The sequence below is a fragment of the Diceros bicornis genome, chromosome 13 (genome assembly GCF_020826845.1).
Source record: "Diceros bicornis minor isolate mBicDic1 chromosome 13, mDicBic1.mat.cur, whole genome shotgun sequence".
Lineage (NCBI taxonomy): Eukaryota > Metazoa > Chordata > Mammalia > Perissodactyla > Rhinocerotidae > Diceros > Diceros bicornis.
Window position 1 is genome coordinate 11,468,394 of NC_080752.1, and position 18,573 is coordinate 11,486,966.

Here is an 18,573-nt window from a genome sequence, read left to right on the forward strand (position 1 = left end):
TGCTTTATAAGGGAACCTCGCACATGAAGGTGAACCTTGACCGTGGCTAGACTCCAGCCAGGGGAAGAGGGACACTCCTCTGACTTTGTCACTTAGTACAGAGTCTGGCACCAGCTGGCCCTCAGTCAGTGCTGATTACTAGAAGGCCCGAGGCTGTGATGAAAGAATAGTGGACTTGGTCTCAGAAGGACCTGGATTTGAATCTTGACCCTCTCACTTATCAGTTTGTGACCCTGTGCAAAATCATCTACCCTTTCTGGGCTGCAGTGTCCTCATCAGGAGAAACAAAGATGATAACGCCAACTCTCAAATGTTCTTGTTACGATGATTAAATAGATGAAGCCTTCTGTGTGGATCCTGACAGGCAAGAGCTCAACAAAGCTAATGGGAAGACTCCCTGATCCTGGCAGAGGAGAGGGCATGAGGAGGGCAGTGATACGCTCCTGTCGGCTGGCTGCCCTTCTCACTCTGAATAAGAAAGTCTGGATCAGGGGCTCAATCTTAAAAACAAAAGAAAAAGAAAAAGGATGAAAAAGAAGAGAAAGAAAACAAACTACCTTATAATCATAATTTAAAACCCAGGGGAGCCCAACCCACCTCCCCATCTGGCTGTGGTCTCTATTCCAGCTGTGCCTTTGATTGGCCAACACTGAGCATCTCGGGAGAGTGCACTTGGTCTTGGACCAGGCTCCCCGATGGGCAGCCCCACCCTGCATAGCCAACCTGCCCTCCTGGGCCCTGTGGAAGGCAGCAGCAGGCCGGGCTACAACGTGTTAAATCTCTTACTCCTCCAAGCTATTGGAGCCAATGAGGCTTTCTGTTTAAATGGCCTATAACCATCTCCCAGAGCTCCTTAGCTCAGAAAAGTGCACGAGTCAGCAAAAGGAGAATAATTTACAGAGCCGTTGGAAAGAAGAACTCCAGCCTCCCTCCTTCCACCCGCAGTGACAGCCTCTCAGGAGTGGCTCCCATTTTTCATATCCAGGGCCAGGGGCTTCCCACCAGTTTGGGGAAAGAACGTATCACAGGCTGAAATCTGCTCCCTCACAGCATGGAGGGGCAGGGGGACTGCCAGTCACACATGCATTATAACCTAGGAAACCGAGGCTCACAGACAGGAAGCGCCAGGCCCAAAGCCCCGCAGGGCAGAGCGTGACATCCCGGCCGGGTGCTCAGCGCTCGCTGCTTCTGTCGCTCTGAAGGTAGGGCAGCGCCTGTTAGCGCGCACCTACTGCGTGCCTGCTGTGCGTGCAGCACCTTATGCAACAGCCCTAAAATGTTGACACTGTTATTCTTGCTGCATAGCTGATAAATCTGAGGACCCAGAAGGTTGAGTCACTTGGCCAAGGTCATGCTACTGAAAAGCAGTGGAGGAAGGGTTCAAACCCATACTGTCTCACTCCAAACCTGTGCTGCTTCCATGGCCTCAAGGTAGGGCCCAGGGAAGGCCTGACACAGACATGTCCTGCCCTGCAATCCGCCCCCCTCCCCGGGACATGTTTCATCCCTGCCCCCCAGCCCGGTCTGCCGCCCTCCGTGGGCTGAGTCCCCGCAAGGGCCTGCACAGAGCGGGTCCAGGGCACGGCAGCTGCATGGAGGAGGTGCTGCTCTAGACCTGGATGCTGCTCAGGCACGCTCCATCTGGACCACTGCTTTATGGGGCTCACAACCTGGCAGTGCCAACACTTGAGGAGGAAGAAGAGTGCACACCTGCCCCTCATCATCTCTCACCTGGGTGATCCCGAAAACCTCCTCAGCTTCTGTCTCTCCCTCCAAACCACCCATCGTACTGACGCCAGCGTGATCTTTCAGCAGCTGTCCGTGGTCTTCGAAGTCCAGCCCCTCAGCCTGGGATCAAGGCCCTCCGTGGCCCCACCCCTACCCCCCTCCCAGCCTCCTCTTTCAATACCAACTTCACCTCCACTCTTTGAAACATCCACCCTCTTCCACTTCTTGTCCCTCATTGCTCACAATGACAATAAACATTAACGCAGTGCTTACTATGTGTCAGGTACCGTTCTAAGTGCTTTACAGATATTAACTCACTTAATGCTCACAGGAACCTGAGACCTCCACTTTACGGAGGAGGAAACCGAGGCCTGAACCAATTAAACAACTCGCCCATGGTCACAGAGCCAGTAAATGGTGGAGCCCAGAGTCAGACGCAGGCAGCGTGATGTCACACTCCTCAAACTTAACCACTGACAAATCCTGCCCTCCTTTCTTGACTTGGCGATGCCCTATCTTGAGGAAACAAGACCAGGAAAGTCTCCTGACATTCTCAAGAGGGGCTTTCTTGATCCCTCATGGCCTTAAACTCCCAGGCAGAAAGAATTGCTTTGGTCTCTGGTTTTCCACAGCCTCTGGTCATCAGGGGCCAGGATGCCAGGGAGAGCTCCATTTCATCTGTACCAGGCCCTGTGCTGGGCTCGGGGACCCAGCGATGAACTCAGAGTGGCCCTGCCTTTGAGGGCTCACAGTCCAGTGAGCAAGATGGAGGCACAATGACAACACAGGCTGATAAAGACTAGCAGAGGCACAAGGCAATTTATAACTGTGCTGACACATTGTTGATTTCAGAAAACCTTTTCAGTGGAGTCACCGTCTTCGAGGAGTGAGAGTAGGGAAAGGTGTATGCAAGGGTGGGCTGGGGGTGTAGTGTGAATGGACCCCACAGCCTCTGTGATTGCTGCAGTTCAGACCCTAAAGCCTCCAGAACTTTCCCAACATGAAAATCCCATCTCTGCTGAGCTCTGGGCAGGGCTGCAGACGGCCACAAGTGAGAACCGCTGAGGAATTAACGGCAAGGAACCAAGGAAAATACTACAGGGAGAGCTGCCTTGACATTTGTTCCTGTGTGGCTTCCCTGATGGCTGCTGCCATGAGGCCAAGGGTCCAGTGCGATTGTTGGCAATCTAGGCTCACTAAAGTTTTCTGGGTAAATTTTAGGTGCCTGTTCCAAGGGGGTGAGGAGGGTCCCTTGCCCAGATTTTTCCCACAGAACAATCGGTAAGGGAGTGGCCCAGGCCCTGGACATTTATTACCCCCTTCCTCCCATCACACCACTGGCCTGAACAGGAACACCATGGGCTGTCCCTAGCCAGGGGCTAAGGGACAGGGCTGTCTTCCCATCACTGGGATCGAGCTGCAGTGACCCCAGGTTCTGTCTCTGCTCCATTCCTCTCCCTCCACCTTTGGGGGTCCTTGCTTTAGTTCAGGCCTGAATTGGGGCCACAGCCCCCTAAGGAGTCTTTGACTTTTGTCATTTATTCATTTGATAATTTTTGAATGAATTATACTACATGCCAGGTGCTGGGAATACAGCAGTGAACAAAGAAACTGAGATGCTAAAGCGGACAGCGAATGTGATTATGGTAGAGCTTGTGAATTATTCAGATGCAAGAAGAGAGAGACAAAATTGACAACTCAGTATAGGCACTTGTCAATAATTCTGGTTGTTGTTTGTTTGGGGTTGGCGGGTGCTGGTGCAGAGGGAGGAGAGGGGGGTCTGGATCTCTTTTTTCTATTTCATGTCCTGGATACCTGGAAATGGGTACCTGGAAAATGACTGAAACAGGCTTTGCCCTATTCATTCCTGAGATTTTAAATTTTACTTGAAATAGTCCCTCTTCCATTATCACGACCAATCTACCAGCCTCCTGGGGAGGCAGACGGCCAATCCCATTTTATACATGGAAAAGTGAGTCCCAAAGTGACGAGACTCACCTCCAAAGTCACGCAGCGTTTGGCTGCAGAGCTGGCTTTGCGGCTCAGGCACCCTGTCCATCCTTCTTCCTCTCCACCCACAGCTGGTCACGGCCCATTAGTTTGAAATCATCAAGATGTAACTATATGCCACTTATCATAACTACAATATGGAAAAGTGGCATTGCTTAGAACAGTGATTCTCAAAGTGTGGTCCCCAGACCAGCATCACCAGCAGCACCTGACTACTTGCTGGAACTGTAAACTCGTGAGCCTCACACCAGACCCGCTGAATCAGAAACTCCGGGCCTGGACCTGCAATTTGTGTTTTAACAAGCCCTGCAGATGATTCTGATGCAGGCTAAAGTTTTAGAACCACAGCCGTAGAGAAAAGAGCCGTGGATTTTGCCTCGGGAGATGTGGGTTTATGTTGCATCCATTTATCATGTGACTCAGGAACTTCAGATTACCCTTTCTCATAGCCTGTTTCCTTATCTTCAAAATAAAGACACACCACAGAATTGCTATGACGAATCACCAGAAGTAGTATCTGTGAAATCTTTTATTTTATTGCAAGTCAACGTGACAATAATAAAGCCACTCATTCAGTCATGCACTCAACAAGTATTGAGCACTAGTCTGCCGGATCCAGGCCACCCATGCTGGGAGCACCCAGTTTGCTGTCTTTTTAGGAACGCCTGGGCTAAGACACATGCCAGCAGTACAGTTGGAAGAGACAGGGTGAGTACCAACAGTCATAGAGTAATAATCCTTCTCTAGCTAGAACTGGTTCTCTAAATTTTACCATGTGAAGGGTGGGGGCTGCACCTGTGGGTGTGAGGACAGGTGCTCGCTCTGTCGGGGACCTGGGGTGCTACACCAGCAAGAGGACGTGGATCTGACCACCACTCACTCTGGGCCAGGCTCCTGCTCGCACACTTTTCACTCAGGATTTCAGTGAATCCTCAGAGCAAAGCCTCAGAGGCAGTGTTCTTGGCGCTGTCCTACAGAGGAAGAGACAAGGCCTGGAGAGGGACAGCACTTGCCCCGGACCTCACAGCCCATCGGTATGCCCAGGGTTGGACATCACCGTTTCTGATGGAAGGACGCGTCAGTGAAGGAAGGCATCCCACGTGGGGTCAGCGGAGCCGCCATGGGGCCAGCGTATCCGCCAGGAGCTCTCTAGGATGCTTCTGCACTTTGTCCCGCAACAACACTGCAAGGTCAGAATTATCATCCTCATCTTTCTGATGAGGAAACAGAAGCTCTGGGAAGGGTGTGATGCACCTAGAAAGAGATGGAGCCTGGATTCAAACCTAGGACAGCCGGACTCACAGCCCCACTCTGTCCATGCCTGGCCCAGTAGACTTTTCCCTAAAGGACCCCTGGCTTCCTGCAGTGACTGGGGGGTGGTGTAGGTAGGGGCAGCCCTTCACGCCCACCGCCTTCAAGTGCCGATTTGTTCTGCAGTCTCCTGTTTCATTTTCTTCGTAAAAACACTCCTTCTATGCTGTAACCTACCCTTGCTTGTTGTTACAGAAAGTGTTTTAAAGGATGGGTTAAAATGAACTCCTCCTTCCCCCTTCCCTGCACTCCCTCCCTCCCATCTCAGAGTAAACCTGAGGCTCCAGGTAGACAGACTGAATTTAATGTCCTGTACTTCCCACGCTATGGGGATACCCCAGTCCCCATGGCAGGGGTCCTGGGCAGGGCTTCCTGCCCCAGCTGACTCCCCCACCGCCTTCCCATTTTTGCTCAGATCCCACCTTCTCAGTGAGCTAACCTTCTCCCCCGACACACTCTCAGTCAGCAGCATCCTGCTCTCCTTCTTCCTTTTTCTCATGGCATTTACCACCTTCTTCCATAATTTCCTGATTTATTATGTTTACTGTTCCCCATCTCATTCCACTCCCACTAGAGGTTAAGCTCTTTGTGTTTTTCTTCACTGATGTGTCTCAGGCATTTAGACCAGTGACTGACAGGTAGTAGGCACTCAATAAATAGGTGTTGAATGACTGAATTCCATCATTACTCCTGGGGGAAATTCTGGATACAGATGGTGGTGAGGCTAGATACTGAATCTCTCTATTAGCTAATGAAACAGTAAATGCCCGAATCCTTGGGTACCAGATCGGATGTGGCTGAAAGAGTGCATTCTGGAATGGTGGAAAGAACTCAGGGCTTGGAGCTGCACTTGAGGTGTAACTCCCTGGAGGGACCTGACCAGCAGTGCCTGTCAAATCACGGGGCACAGGCTACATCTTCCGCATGTTTAAGATGAATGGAGGGAAGGAGGGACCAACAGACAAATGATGAACTCACAGTCATTCTCATCCTTCAGGTGTAAGCTCCAATGTCACATCTCAGAGCCCTTCCCTGATCACACCTAGATGGAAGAGTCCTCGCTACTAGAATAATCCAGCTCAAAGAAGGCTAATTGGTGAGGAGAAGTGGGGTCTTTAGTGGAGGACCACATGGCTCTTTTCTTTTCATTGAACAAAACATTATTATTGACAACTTGATGAGGATACAAAAGATCATATTTCTATGCTATAAAACTGGGAGGAAGGATATATCACAGAATAAAATTCCATAAGGATCTCTAATACCCAAATGTATGCATAGACAATTCACATAGGAAGAAATTCACATAGAAAGCTAATTTGCCAAAATTCTTTAAAAATTTCAAATACACATGCATGTCTGCCCTGCTTGAGATACAGCTTAAGCTTTTGGAAAGCAATATAACAACACATGGAAAGGACTATAAAAATGGTCTTTCCCTTTAACCCAATTAACTTACTCTTTGGAATTTACTCTAAGAAACAAACAACTATAAACGATCATGGCAGCATTATCTCTAATAGCAAGAAACCAGAGACAACAAAAGCAAAACGTACAGCAAAGGGACAAGAAGGTAGTCATGGCCTAGTGCTGGGAAGGGCGTTAAAATGATAGCTACGGACATTGGGCAGCAGAGCGGGGATATGTTTGCCATGTGATGTCAAAGGAAGAAGGCAGGATCTCGGGAGGCTGGCCAGCCCCGTGAACAAAGGCGCTGCCCGTGGACAGCAGGAGGGGCTTCAGGAGTGGACGTGCAGCTGGGTGCTTGGGATTATGGCTGCATTTTGTTTTTTGGCTTTGGATTTCTTCAAATTTTGTTTTGTATTTTAATCACAAATGGAAAAGAAGATCTCAACCAGCTGGAATGTTGGGTTGAAACCAATAAGATGAAATGGAACAGGGATAAATGCAAAGTTCTGTATTTCATTTAAGAAATATACTTAAGAACACACAGTCGAGGTGAGGGGGGTCTAAAGAGCTGCTAAAATGAAAAAGGGAACAGAAAGAACCACATTTACTGAGGCCAAAAACTGGGAGAGTGGGCCTGTAGGTCTGGCACAGCACAGGCCATACGATTAATCTAGCAACTGCACATGGACAAGGCGATGGGCTGGGAGATGGTAGGAACTTACCCAATTTCCTCTAATCTAATAAATAGTGAAGTCAGGATTTGAATTTGGTGTGAGTTTCTCTGGCTCCAAAATCTATGTTCTTTCTCTTACAACACAGTGAACTAAAGGGACAAGCATTGTGTTAGCCAAAAAGAGGGAGCAGAGGAGTGTTTAGTGACCATATTCTATTGCTAAAGTTGCTAATTCAAGGTTAGGCCACATTAATAGAGATACGCCATCCAGGAGTAAGAGGTGACAGCCTGCTCTAGTGCTGATCAGATCCTTTCTAGAGTAGTCGCCAGTCCTGACCTCACCTTTTAGGGACACATCCATAAAAGAGCTACGAGGATGGTCAGAGTTCTTAGGACTAGGGAACTAAGAGATATTGAATGCTTCAGTGGTTTACTCACTTTACCTTACACAGCTCTTGAGACAACCCTGTGAGGTAGGTATTATATTCCCATTTTAAAAATGAGAAAACTAAAGCTGAGAGGTAAAGAATTTGTTCAAAGTCACATACTAGCTAAGTGGCAGTCAGCATTCAAACACAGGGCTGTCTAAATCCAGAGTCCCCACTCTTTCCTGCATAGCCTCCCTCAAGTGAGAAATGGTGGAACAGAATTTGAGCTATTTTTCAGTTGGTGAAGAGACATTATTGCCACCTTCGACTCTGCAAAGGGCTGTGAGTAGAAGCAATCTGTGTGACTTCAGAGGAGAGACTTTGAATGACCTTAGAAGTCTCAGGGAAGCAGATTTTTAGCTCAACAGAAGAACATCTTAGTGATGGCAATAACTGGATGGACTCTTGAGTAGGAAGATGGATTCCTCACGCCTGAAGGTATTCAACCATGGTCTGGAAAGGCATTTGCTTACAGTAGAGAGATTTGGAGGAAAGACTTCGAAAGGCACTTTTGACTCTTAGGTTCCATGAGCCTCTGAAGCTGCATGGCAGAAACTGATCAATCCCTTCAAAAAAAGTAATGAAAATATCTGTTGGTATATTTATTTGCAGATAGAAAAGTAAAAATTATATGCCAAAGGTAGACACATTGGTCAGAGAAAACCAAACACAGAAAGTGAAACGGATTCTGCTGGAAATGCTCACAGGTTAAGCTTTTATTTTCTGTAAATAAGAAACCAAACTGGAGAGATGTGCAGCCTCGGAAATAATCAAGGAAAATATAATGAGGTTAAGTTGGCAAAATAATCTAAAACATGGTCACACCCATTATATGTATCAAGAATGATAAAAATGTCAGTCCTTTTGACCCAGGTAAATGACTCTAAGAAAATGATGGAAAATACAAAGGAAAAAACTGCACACACAAAAATCTTCATCTGAGTTTTATTTATAAACAACCTAAACATTTGAGGAAGGGCGAATGGGCCAGCTGAGTGGCAGGGGGTGGGGACTGAGGTGGCTGAGGAGAGCTGGAAGGCGAAGAGTGGGCCCCGTCAGCATGCACAGGGAAGAGCCTGTGAGTACGGAGCCACGTGGGATAAGCACAAGAAGGGCCAATGGCAGGTATGAAAGCCACAGTCACTGTGTGAGAGGTCAGAGCAGGTGAGAGATGGGATAGGAACACACTCAGGTGCGGACTGAACAAATGTGGGGACTGGAGGGAGAGGAATGTCAACATGAACATGGGCTGCCATTTATCCACTCTCGCTGGGGCACTTCTAGGACATTCTCAGTCCTTCTAACAACCCCAAGACTGGATATTATCTCCTCCATTTTGTAAATGAAGAAGCAGGTGTTCAGAAAGACGAAGGAACTCACCTCAAGTGAGGTAGTGAGTGCTAGAGTTGGGAACTGAACTTGAATGCATCGACCTAAACTCAAGCTCACTTCTACCACCCATGCTGGACTGAAGTCTCTTTCCACGGACTGGCAGCCCTTTAGGTTAGCCCCACAGCTGACCAGATGGTTTACTCAGTTGTAGCTTGACGTCCATCCACTTGGTGGATGCTAGAATTGATGGTTATAAATTTCATGGAGCAACACGGAAACCTGTTAAATGGAAAGAGAAGGACACAAGCCTGATCATCTGCCATGATCACAGGTATGTAAAATGCATATTTACACCCTGGAAAAAAGACTAGAAGAGATACATCACAATGCTCGCAGTAGTGCAATTTGGAATGTGTTGCTATTTTTCCAAAAATTTCTATAAGGTGGTTTTCATTTCTTTATAATTAGAAAAAAAAAAAAGTCATAATTTAGAAACGCATCCAAGACACCCTGGGCACATAATAGACGCTAACACAGCTTCCTCAGATAGACAATAGAAACAAGCCACATCTGTCTGTCTCATCTGGTAATAGAACGTGTTGCCAGGGCCTCTCAAGACAGTGCCCAAACCTCATCAATTCAGGGTCTGCCAGTTCAGCACTGACTGTCCTGTCCTACACGACTCACTGGCTGTCACTGGAATCGCAAGAAAGAATCTAAAAGCAAGGGGACATCACTGGCGCCTAGACTGAGAGTCACCTTCTGCATCAGACCCCACAAAACAGCACTGGTGAGCACGAAGGAGTAACTCTACACAGGGTTGTAGGGCAGATCCTCAGCAATTTAAGAGGAAATTGATTCTCAATTTCCAATATCCTCAGGCATTTCAGGAAGAGCATGTCTTTTTACTTAGGAAACACTTCTGTTCCTTCATTTAACCATGTCTTCTAATGACTTCTCTTAGGCTGGTATTACTCAAAAGTGGCACTTATGTTAAAACACATGTTCCCAGCCCCATCCCAGCCTTACTGAATCAAGCTAAGCCAACGCCCAGGAATCTGTATTTTAAGCACCTCAGCAAATTCTTAAGACTGGGCAAGTTTGGGAAACTGTCTACTACATGAAATGAATTTGAGTTTTGTTGTATTTGAATGTAATAAAACTGTGAATCCCTATAAATGGTACTATAGTCCCTCCAAAGGGCTTGAATTAATGAGACAGATTTCAATCGACTGATTACTTAGGTCGAGTCTCTCCTAAACATACCCTGAGATTTCACAGCTAGGCTCTCCACCCAGACCACAATATCCCACTCATCCTTCAGGGGAGAGGTCAAAGGGCAGATTTTGCACAGACCTGGATTCTGACCCAGCTCCACTGCTGATAACTCTGGGACCTTGGCCAACAAGTTATTTAACCTTTTCTGAGCCCATTTCCCCATCTGTATGGGTATAAGAATGATGGCCTTGTCCTCTTATATTAAGTACAGGGCATCAGGTACACAACAGGAGCTCAAATTCATCTCAGTCTAACTAGGATGTGAAACCTTCCTGATTCTCCATCAGAATCAGTTCTTACATCCTTTCTTGTCACATCTACTTGATTTTGCCTTATAAGCTAAAAATAACTAAAATCTGTGTGGCTCTTCATGATTTACAGAACGCTTTTTCCAGATATTACCTGTATTACTCTCCACAACAACCCTGAGTTAGTGATCATTATCTCCACTTTAGAAGAAATGAGCCCCTGAGAGGTCAAGTCAGGATTTGAACTCAGACCCCACAATCTTTCACAACCCTGTTCTGTCCCTAATACATGCATCGTATGTTACACAAAGCACTTGCACATGTCATAGCATTTTTTAAATATATATTTCCATCACTATTTCCCCCCAAACCTAAAAGCACCTATAATGCAGGCACCATATTGTATTAGTCTTTGAAGGGAGATGCACTGAGTCTCTGGGTGTTTGTGTCTTCACCATGCTCAAGGAGAGAAGGGGATGAGCTCAAGCATGATACATACTTCTTTCCAGTCTCTCACGCATTCCACGCTACTCATGCCCAAGCTGCCCCATGCTGTTAAGACGAACCCATCTTAATAACATGAATTTCTTGAACACTACTAAGTGTCACAAACTTTACTTACCTCATGAAATGAGTTAAACTATGTTAAACACTTAGGAAAGCCCTGGCACATGTTAAGTATCTGTTGTTGCTGTTATTATTAGTATTTAATTATTCATACAGCCTGTGGGCTAGGCATTATCTTCCTCATTATACTGATAAGGACTCAGAGACATTAAGTGATTGGACCAAGATCACACTGCTAGTTTGTGGAGAGCTGGGAAAATATCATAAAACAAAATTCACATCTATACATCCTGTTAGCAAGAGTATAATATTTCACATTACAAATGATTATTTTATTTACTAAAGTAAAATTCCTCAAAGAGCTAGCCACCTACACTACTTACCCGGATGACTCTAAGCTTTTGCTTACAGACCACCAATGGTCTAATGGTCCAGTGGATAAACCATTAGAGAAACTAGAGGCCAAAGTCTTCCAACCAACGCCTAAAAGCCAATAATCAGAAATGAAGAAAATAAGTCGCCAACATTAATTGAGCACATATATATATATAAAATCCTTATATATAGCAACTCTGTAAGGTAGATATTATCTCCTTTTCATGGAACAGAAAATGGAAACGCAGGAGGTTAGGTTAAGCCCAGAGCAAGCAGGGGAGCCAGGCTTGGCACCCAGGTGTGCAGCCCCAACCCCTTGTCATTTCCTATATACGGTGCTGACTTCACAGGCATTACAGAGGGAAAGTGCACCCCGACAGGAAGAGCGAGTGTGGTTTGCCAGACTGTGCACCAGGCACCTTAGAGGCTCGGTCACTGAACGAACTAAAAATGATGTGACTTGAAAGATCATTTGAGATATAAGATTGGATAAATGAACTGACACCAGACGACACTGCATCCTACCTCCTGAAGGTAACCCTGGACCACCTCTAACATTACTGCCCCCTGCACCCCTTTACAGACATTGATTCAAATTATGAGGGAAGCAGAATCTCATATCATCTTGAATGAGAAAGGAGACTGGTCCTAGATCTGTCCTTTGAAGCAAGAGAAAGTAAACCGCTCTCGAGACAGCCCTTCAGATCAGCAGACAGCAACCACATCCCTTATGAATTTTCTCTCCTTCAGCTTGAATGTTCTGCCCCTCAAAAGACATTGGACACTGTCACTGTACACTTAATATCCTTAAATAAATGAGGAGAATGATTGTCTACATCAAAGAATTAATGAACCTTTATTATAGAACAAAATAGAGGAACAGAGATAGAAGTCCTTGAATGGCAAAAATATCAGTTCAAATTCTGGGTCAAGTGATAGACAACTCAGAGAGACTTTATCCCCCTCTGAAAAGACAGTGCTTTCCCATCCCTAGAAGGACAGAGGCGCCAGGCTGCTGCCCGAGTCTCAGCAAATCCATCTGCCTTCTTTGGAGCAGGAAGTCCAAGTTCAGAACAAGCTGACCCCAGAACCCTACTGGCTCCCTGCCCACACACTACCGTGCACGGTGGGGTCTGATCTGGACAGCACCATCGCCTGCAAATCACATGCCACACAAGGAAAACGCAAAGGCTTTATGAAAAATCCAAAGTTTATTGCAAATTGTATTTTGCTTCCCTTCGTTCTTCATTTTTACAGGATTTATTGATATCCATGATTTTTTCACAGATGTACTTGTTGACTTTGGAGAGTCTCTGTGCAATTTCAGTTTCATCCACAGTTTCTTGTGCTATTCTGTCGTACAAACACTCTAGACAGAGAAAAGAAACAAGAAGGCCATGGATTAATGGCGAATTTGAGTACAACTCTTTTGGGGGGGGGGAGAGGAAAATGTGCTTCCTGACACACTTCCCAAATACTAATTCACGGATCTGGCATGGCTATATTTTCACATTTTCATCACAAAATATACTTAGGAAAGAGTAGAAATACACTCCAAATTTACACTTTAAAAACAATGATAGAACACTCATGTGGCCATCACCCAGCTGAACAGGACATTACTGGTCCCTTTGAAGCCCCTGGATGCCCCTCCCCAATCCTGTCCTCTCCTCGCCCTTACCAGAGGGAATCACTATCCTGAATTTTTGCTTTTCTTTTCCTCTCATGTTAACACATATGCATATATCCTTAAATAACATATTGTTTACTTTTCCCTGTTTTTAACTTGTTTACAAGTGTGCCCTTACTCTATATATCCTTCTGACTTGCTTTTCACTCAACGTTACAGTGTTGAGATTTACTAAAGTGCATGGCGGCAGCTCACTCATTTTCACTGTTGAGTAGTATTCTGTTGTGTAACTGTTCCACAATCTGCTGATCCATTTTCTTGTCAATGGATACCTGAATTATTTCCAGTGTTTTGCAATTACCAACACCCTGGCACATGTCTCCTGGGGTACACATGCAGGAAATTTGCCAGTATGGGCCTAGGTGTGGACCTGCTGAATGTTAGGGTGTGTGCATTGTCAACCTTACTAGGTGATGCCTAGCAAATTGTTTCCCAAAGCAGCTGTGCTGCCTGGCACTCCTAACCGTAGTGCATGCAAGGATTGGTTGCCCCACACCTTGAACAGCACTTGACATGGTCAGATTACTAAGGTTTTGACCACCCGGTCAGTGTGCGGTGGTATCTTATTGTGGTGATTACCAACAAGGCTGAGGACCGCCACTTGTACTGAGTCTGCCATTTGCTGCAACGGAGCAGAGAGCAAGCCCCAGACAAGGCCTGCCCGGAGCCTGACTTCAGCTCCCTTCCCAGCCTGGGGACCGGGTGCAAATCATTGCCCCAAATTCTCCACCTCATAAACAAGAATAACAAACCACAGATCATCTTTTTTAAGGCTGCTGTTAGGCATGTGAGATAAACATTTTGCAAGCTTTCTTTAAACTGTGAGGAACACAACACTTGTATGGGGTTGTTACAATTATTTTATGTTTATACAGCTGTTCATTCCCAGGGCCTAACACAGTGCTTGGCACAGGGGCAAGATTAAGTAAATATATGTGAAATGAATCAATGAATGAATGCTTCTCCAGGGAAACCTGAGGGGACATAAAGGTTCTGGATATAAGGGAACCGGGGTGTGGGTGGAAAGTGTACCACAGGGGTATGTCATCGTGGGCAAGAATTTTAACTTCTTTGAACCTGAGCTTTCCTCACCTGTAAAACAGGAATGACAACCCAATCTTAAGGAATTGCTGTGGAGGATAAACAAAATCTTATCTACCAGGCCAGCCCACAGCAGGCAATCCGCTTAGAGATGCAGAATGTCAGCACTGGAGGGGATCACAGAGACTCGTGCTCACCCCTCCACCTGCATGTGAGAAGCCTGAACTTGGAGAGAGGAGGTGAGTGTGGGCAGAGTCCACGGTGCCTCCCCCACTCCGAGCCCTTCCCCGGGCCTGCCGCCAGCCGGCCTCCTGGAACACTTGGGCATTCCCTCTCCAGCGCTGGGCCAGGAGAAAGCAGACACTCACAGTGATTTTGGTGAAACCTGCACCAAATGAGGGAGACCCCTGTGCTGAGAACTGTTGCCGAGGTCAGGTGCTCAGCCCTGGCTCTCACCCTAGCTGCTGTGCAACCTCCAGCGGGACCCTCTCTGGGTCTCAGTTTCATTGGATGTCAAACCACATAATCCAGGGAGATTCCTCCAGCTCTAAGTCTCTGGGAGGTAACAAGGGTGGGTAAAGAGGCAAAGGGGAAAGGAGAGTGGGTGTGCTGGCCCTGCGAGCCCCAGCACGAGTGGGAGACGAGACAGGAAGAACAGGTTGCAAGCTGAGCAAAGCTTTCAGAGAGGCCTCCGCAGAATTCCAATCATGCTCGTTTCCTGTGGGAAAGAGCATGGACCCGGCCTCAGGTGGATTAAAAGGCTTCTGTCAGGCTCTAGATACTCATCACCTGCAGTTCCCTGGAATGTCTCCCTCTGCGACAGAACATTTGAGATTATTGCTTAATTAACAAGGTTTATAACAGCACTAATGTGTCCTATTAAAAAAGTTATAAAAATTAACCAGAACTCAACGCTGTGGCTCATTTAGAAAACTCAAGACACTCTGCAAAAGGTCATTTGACCTTAATAAGGTTTCACTGTCATTCTGGAGCTTATCGTCAAAGCGGTACTCTCCTCCAGCCTCCTGCTTTCGTCCTTCTAAAGCAGTGTCAATGTTCACCCCACCCCTCTGCTGTCTTGTGAGCAATGACTTTAAGATCAAAGAGAAGAGAAAATCCTCACCAACCCTGTGAGCATCAAGGCTTTTGTCATTTTTATACAGCAATGTGACTAAATGTGGTCAAGTCATACAAAATAAATACAAACAATCTCAATCTAGCAGACAGCTTGCATGGAAAGAGCTCAAATGATTAGGCTAAAAATGGTGAGTGTATGGTGAGACAGGAGACAGACTTCAAACCTGCCTAGTTGTAGTAAAGAAAAGACAAATCAATACTGTACTTCAAACTTCTAGAGACAACAGAAAGCCTGCAAACCCAGTTCTGCTCAGCTCTGATCTAACCAGTTGCATGGCCTTGGGCAAGTCAATTCCCTTCTCGCTCACTTGCATGGCAAGCCTTTATGGGCCCTAAGGGGTTGCTAGACCAGGCTCCTCAGAGGCAAAGAGACAGTGAGAAGAGAGAGAGGCACGAGGTGCTCTGGGACATACGACAGAGGCATCCACCCACCTGAAGAGGTCAGGGAAACTTCCTGAAGGCAGGTTCTCCTAAGCAGATCTGGGTGGGGAGCAGCAGCTAGCTGGGCAAAGCAGCCCAGGGGCAGAGGGGGTAGTATGACCTGCGTTCCAGGCACTAGGAACAGCATGTGCAAATTCCCTAATGTGAGAGGGAAAATTGTTCCGGGAATAAAGTAGTTCATTACGGCAAGAACTTAGAGTTCAAGGGGAATTTGCTGAAAAATAAAGCTGGAGCTATAGCCAGGGGCTTTATGACATCTTAAGAAGCTTACCCTTTAATAATGGGCCCCATGGACTGGCTATGACAGGGTGGTGGTTAACAGGATCACATTTGGTTTCCGAAAGATCACTCCGCTTACATAACCGGAAGCTGCTGGGGTAGTGCAGGGAAGAAATGATGTGGCCCGGACTCTGAGAGGGGCACTGGGTATGGAGAGAAGCGGATGGTTTAAGGTATTTGGGGGCAGAACAGATGGAGAGTGAGGCGTGTGGAGGAGTCAATGATGAGGGATCTGTGCGCCCATAGCTGGTGGTACTATTCACCAAGACAGGGAACAGAGAAGGGGCAGAGGCTTTGGGGAGAAGGAAAAGGAGAGAGCAGTGAGTGGTCACTTTGCTGATGCCACGTGGACATCTGTGAGGAGACGACAGTCGGCACCTGGATGTACAGACCAGGAACTCAGCAGTGTGAACTGAGGTCAAATACAGATTTGAGAGTCATCATTCACCGTTCAACAAATACTTATTGAGCACTTACTACATGTTAGCCCTGAACAAGATGCTCCTAAAGCTTATCTTCTAATAGAGGTGGGGGGGAAGACAATTATCAAGTAAATAAACAAAAAGATAAGAAACGCTATGCAGAGACTTTAGGTAGGATGATGTGATAGAGAGCAATAGAAAGGCTACTCTTGACTGGGCAGCTGGGGAAGGCCTCTCTGAAGGACAAGAAGGATGCAGGATGTGCAGATCAGAGGAAGGGCAGCTGGCAGTGGAACAGAAGGCAGTGGAAGAAAGCCTCAGTGGTCAGAGTGTGGTGGGAAATGGGAAGTGTGGTGGGAGACGAGGTCAGAGGCGGCCAGCGGCCAGATGACCAGGCACCAGGCAGGATGAGGAGTGTGGATTTCCAGCCAGGGCTCTGGGCACACTGAGGGCAATGAGAGGGGAGATCAGCCGAGGAAAGCTGTGGAGTGAGAGAGAAGAGAGTTGGAGGCAGCGGAGAGGGTAGTGGAGGAGGAGCCCACAATGGGGAGGAGAAGCCTGTGAGGTAGGAGGAAATCCTGAGCATGCAGGATGGGCTTCTAGGTAAAGAAGGAGTGGGCATGTCAGACAGTGCTGGGGAGGAGGTGAGGAAGGTGCCCTGGATTTAGTAAGCAGGAAGTCACCGGGGAACCCCGCGGGACAGATCACGTGGGCTGGGAGGGGACGTCAGACGCAAGGGTGCTATAAGTGAACACCGACAGGGCCCATAAGACAACTCTTTCAAGAAACTTGAATGTGAAAAGGAAGAGAGACATGGCAGCAGCTAGGGGAATGGAAGTGGCCTCTAGGGAGCATTTTGTTTGTTTTTGTAAGAAATGAGCGATCGAAGTTGATTTAAATGATGCTGGGAAGGAATCAGCAGAGTAGGGGCATAATCGGAGGAACAAGGTACTTAGGAAGGCAGGTGGGCTGGGATCCAGGAGAGAATGGTCAGCCCCAAATGAGAGAAGGAAATGCTTCTTTTGGGACATGAAGCAGAGGAATGGGGGATACAGGTAAGTCTGCAGGTGTGGCGGTTTGAAGCTGTGGGAGTTCCTTTTCTTTTCTCGGTGAAGGAAGAGACAAGGCAATATTTTGAGAAAGAGAGAGGTGTGGACCAAGGTTTGGGAAAAGTAGAGAAGGTTTAAAAAGGGCTTGGAAAATGGGGGAGTGGATCAGTGAGGGAAACTCAGAGGACTTGGCAGGGGGGGTTGAAGACAGTGAGTCTGTAATGGCCCCAAGCCACACAGCTGAGGTGTTATCTTCTAGATTGTTCCATAGCATTGGGGACCAGATTAGCTTCATAGGACAGCGTCTGATGGGGTTGAAAGAACATTCAAAACATCTATGTGATCCACTGAGTAGCCAGGACAAGAACTGCGATCCTAGCTTTACAGATGGAGACACCAAGCGTCTACTTGGTACTGGGGCAGCACTAGGCTTGGGGAAACAAAAACAAGTACCACATGAACCAGTGTAAGCTCAAAGTTAAACCCAAGAGAGCTGGGGCTCAACCCCAGGCTTTTGTGACCTGGTTCCAATTTCTACCTTTCATCGCACTGCACTAGAGTGGACAGGACGGGGCCTGTAAGCTGAAAAGCACTGAACGATCGTGAACTTCAACAGCGTGGCCACCATGAGGTCACGTTGGCTCCAAGGAGGCAGCTCACTTGTCAACAAAGAACGGTAATTTCTTTTCACACCTCAAACACGACTATTTCCAAGTCTTTTACAACTCTCATCCTAGGCAACCCTCATCATTTTAGGATGCACATTTCTAGCTGAGGAAACTGAGATATGGAGGGAAAGGGATTTACAAGAAAGCACAGCAGGGGTCAGTCAGGGGGCCGGCTTGCAGGTTTGTGTTTCATTTGTCCAACCCTCACTTACTGAGCTCCTACTGTGTGCCAGGCCCTGTGCCAGGCAACGAGGGCATGGAGCTGAGTCAGATATGGTCAGAAGTGTGCCTGAGGCAGACACACAGCAGATGACTTCATACCAAAACGTGACAACGGTAGAGCAGACAGTCATGGGGAGGCACCTGGGACCTGCTGAGTCACATTCCAACAAGTGTAACAGAATTAGAGGTTAGCCACCTACCAGGCGGGGCAGGGCTGCATCCCCAGGAAGGCCTCTTTCTCAGGGCAACCTCCCAAATCAGGCT

At 47.2% G+C, this 18,573-nt stretch overlaps 1 protein-coding gene across 3 annotated transcripts in view; it reads right to left on the reverse strand.

Annotated features, from left to right (window-relative positions):
* Positions 1–12,199: 12,199 nt before the first annotated feature.
* Positions 12,200–18,573, reverse strand: part of BEND5 (BEN domain containing 5) — a 1,066,878-nt gene continuing 1,060,504 nt past the window's right edge. For all 3 annotated transcript variants that reach the window (XM_058552360.1, XM_058552361.1, XM_058552362.1), the window contains one exon: positions 12,200–12,729. In XM_058552360.1, the coding sequence (XP_058408343.1) occupies positions 12,572–12,729 (158 nt within the window). In that variant the 3' untranslated portion in view covers positions 12,200–12,571. The remainder of the gene's footprint in view (positions 12,730–18,573) is intronic.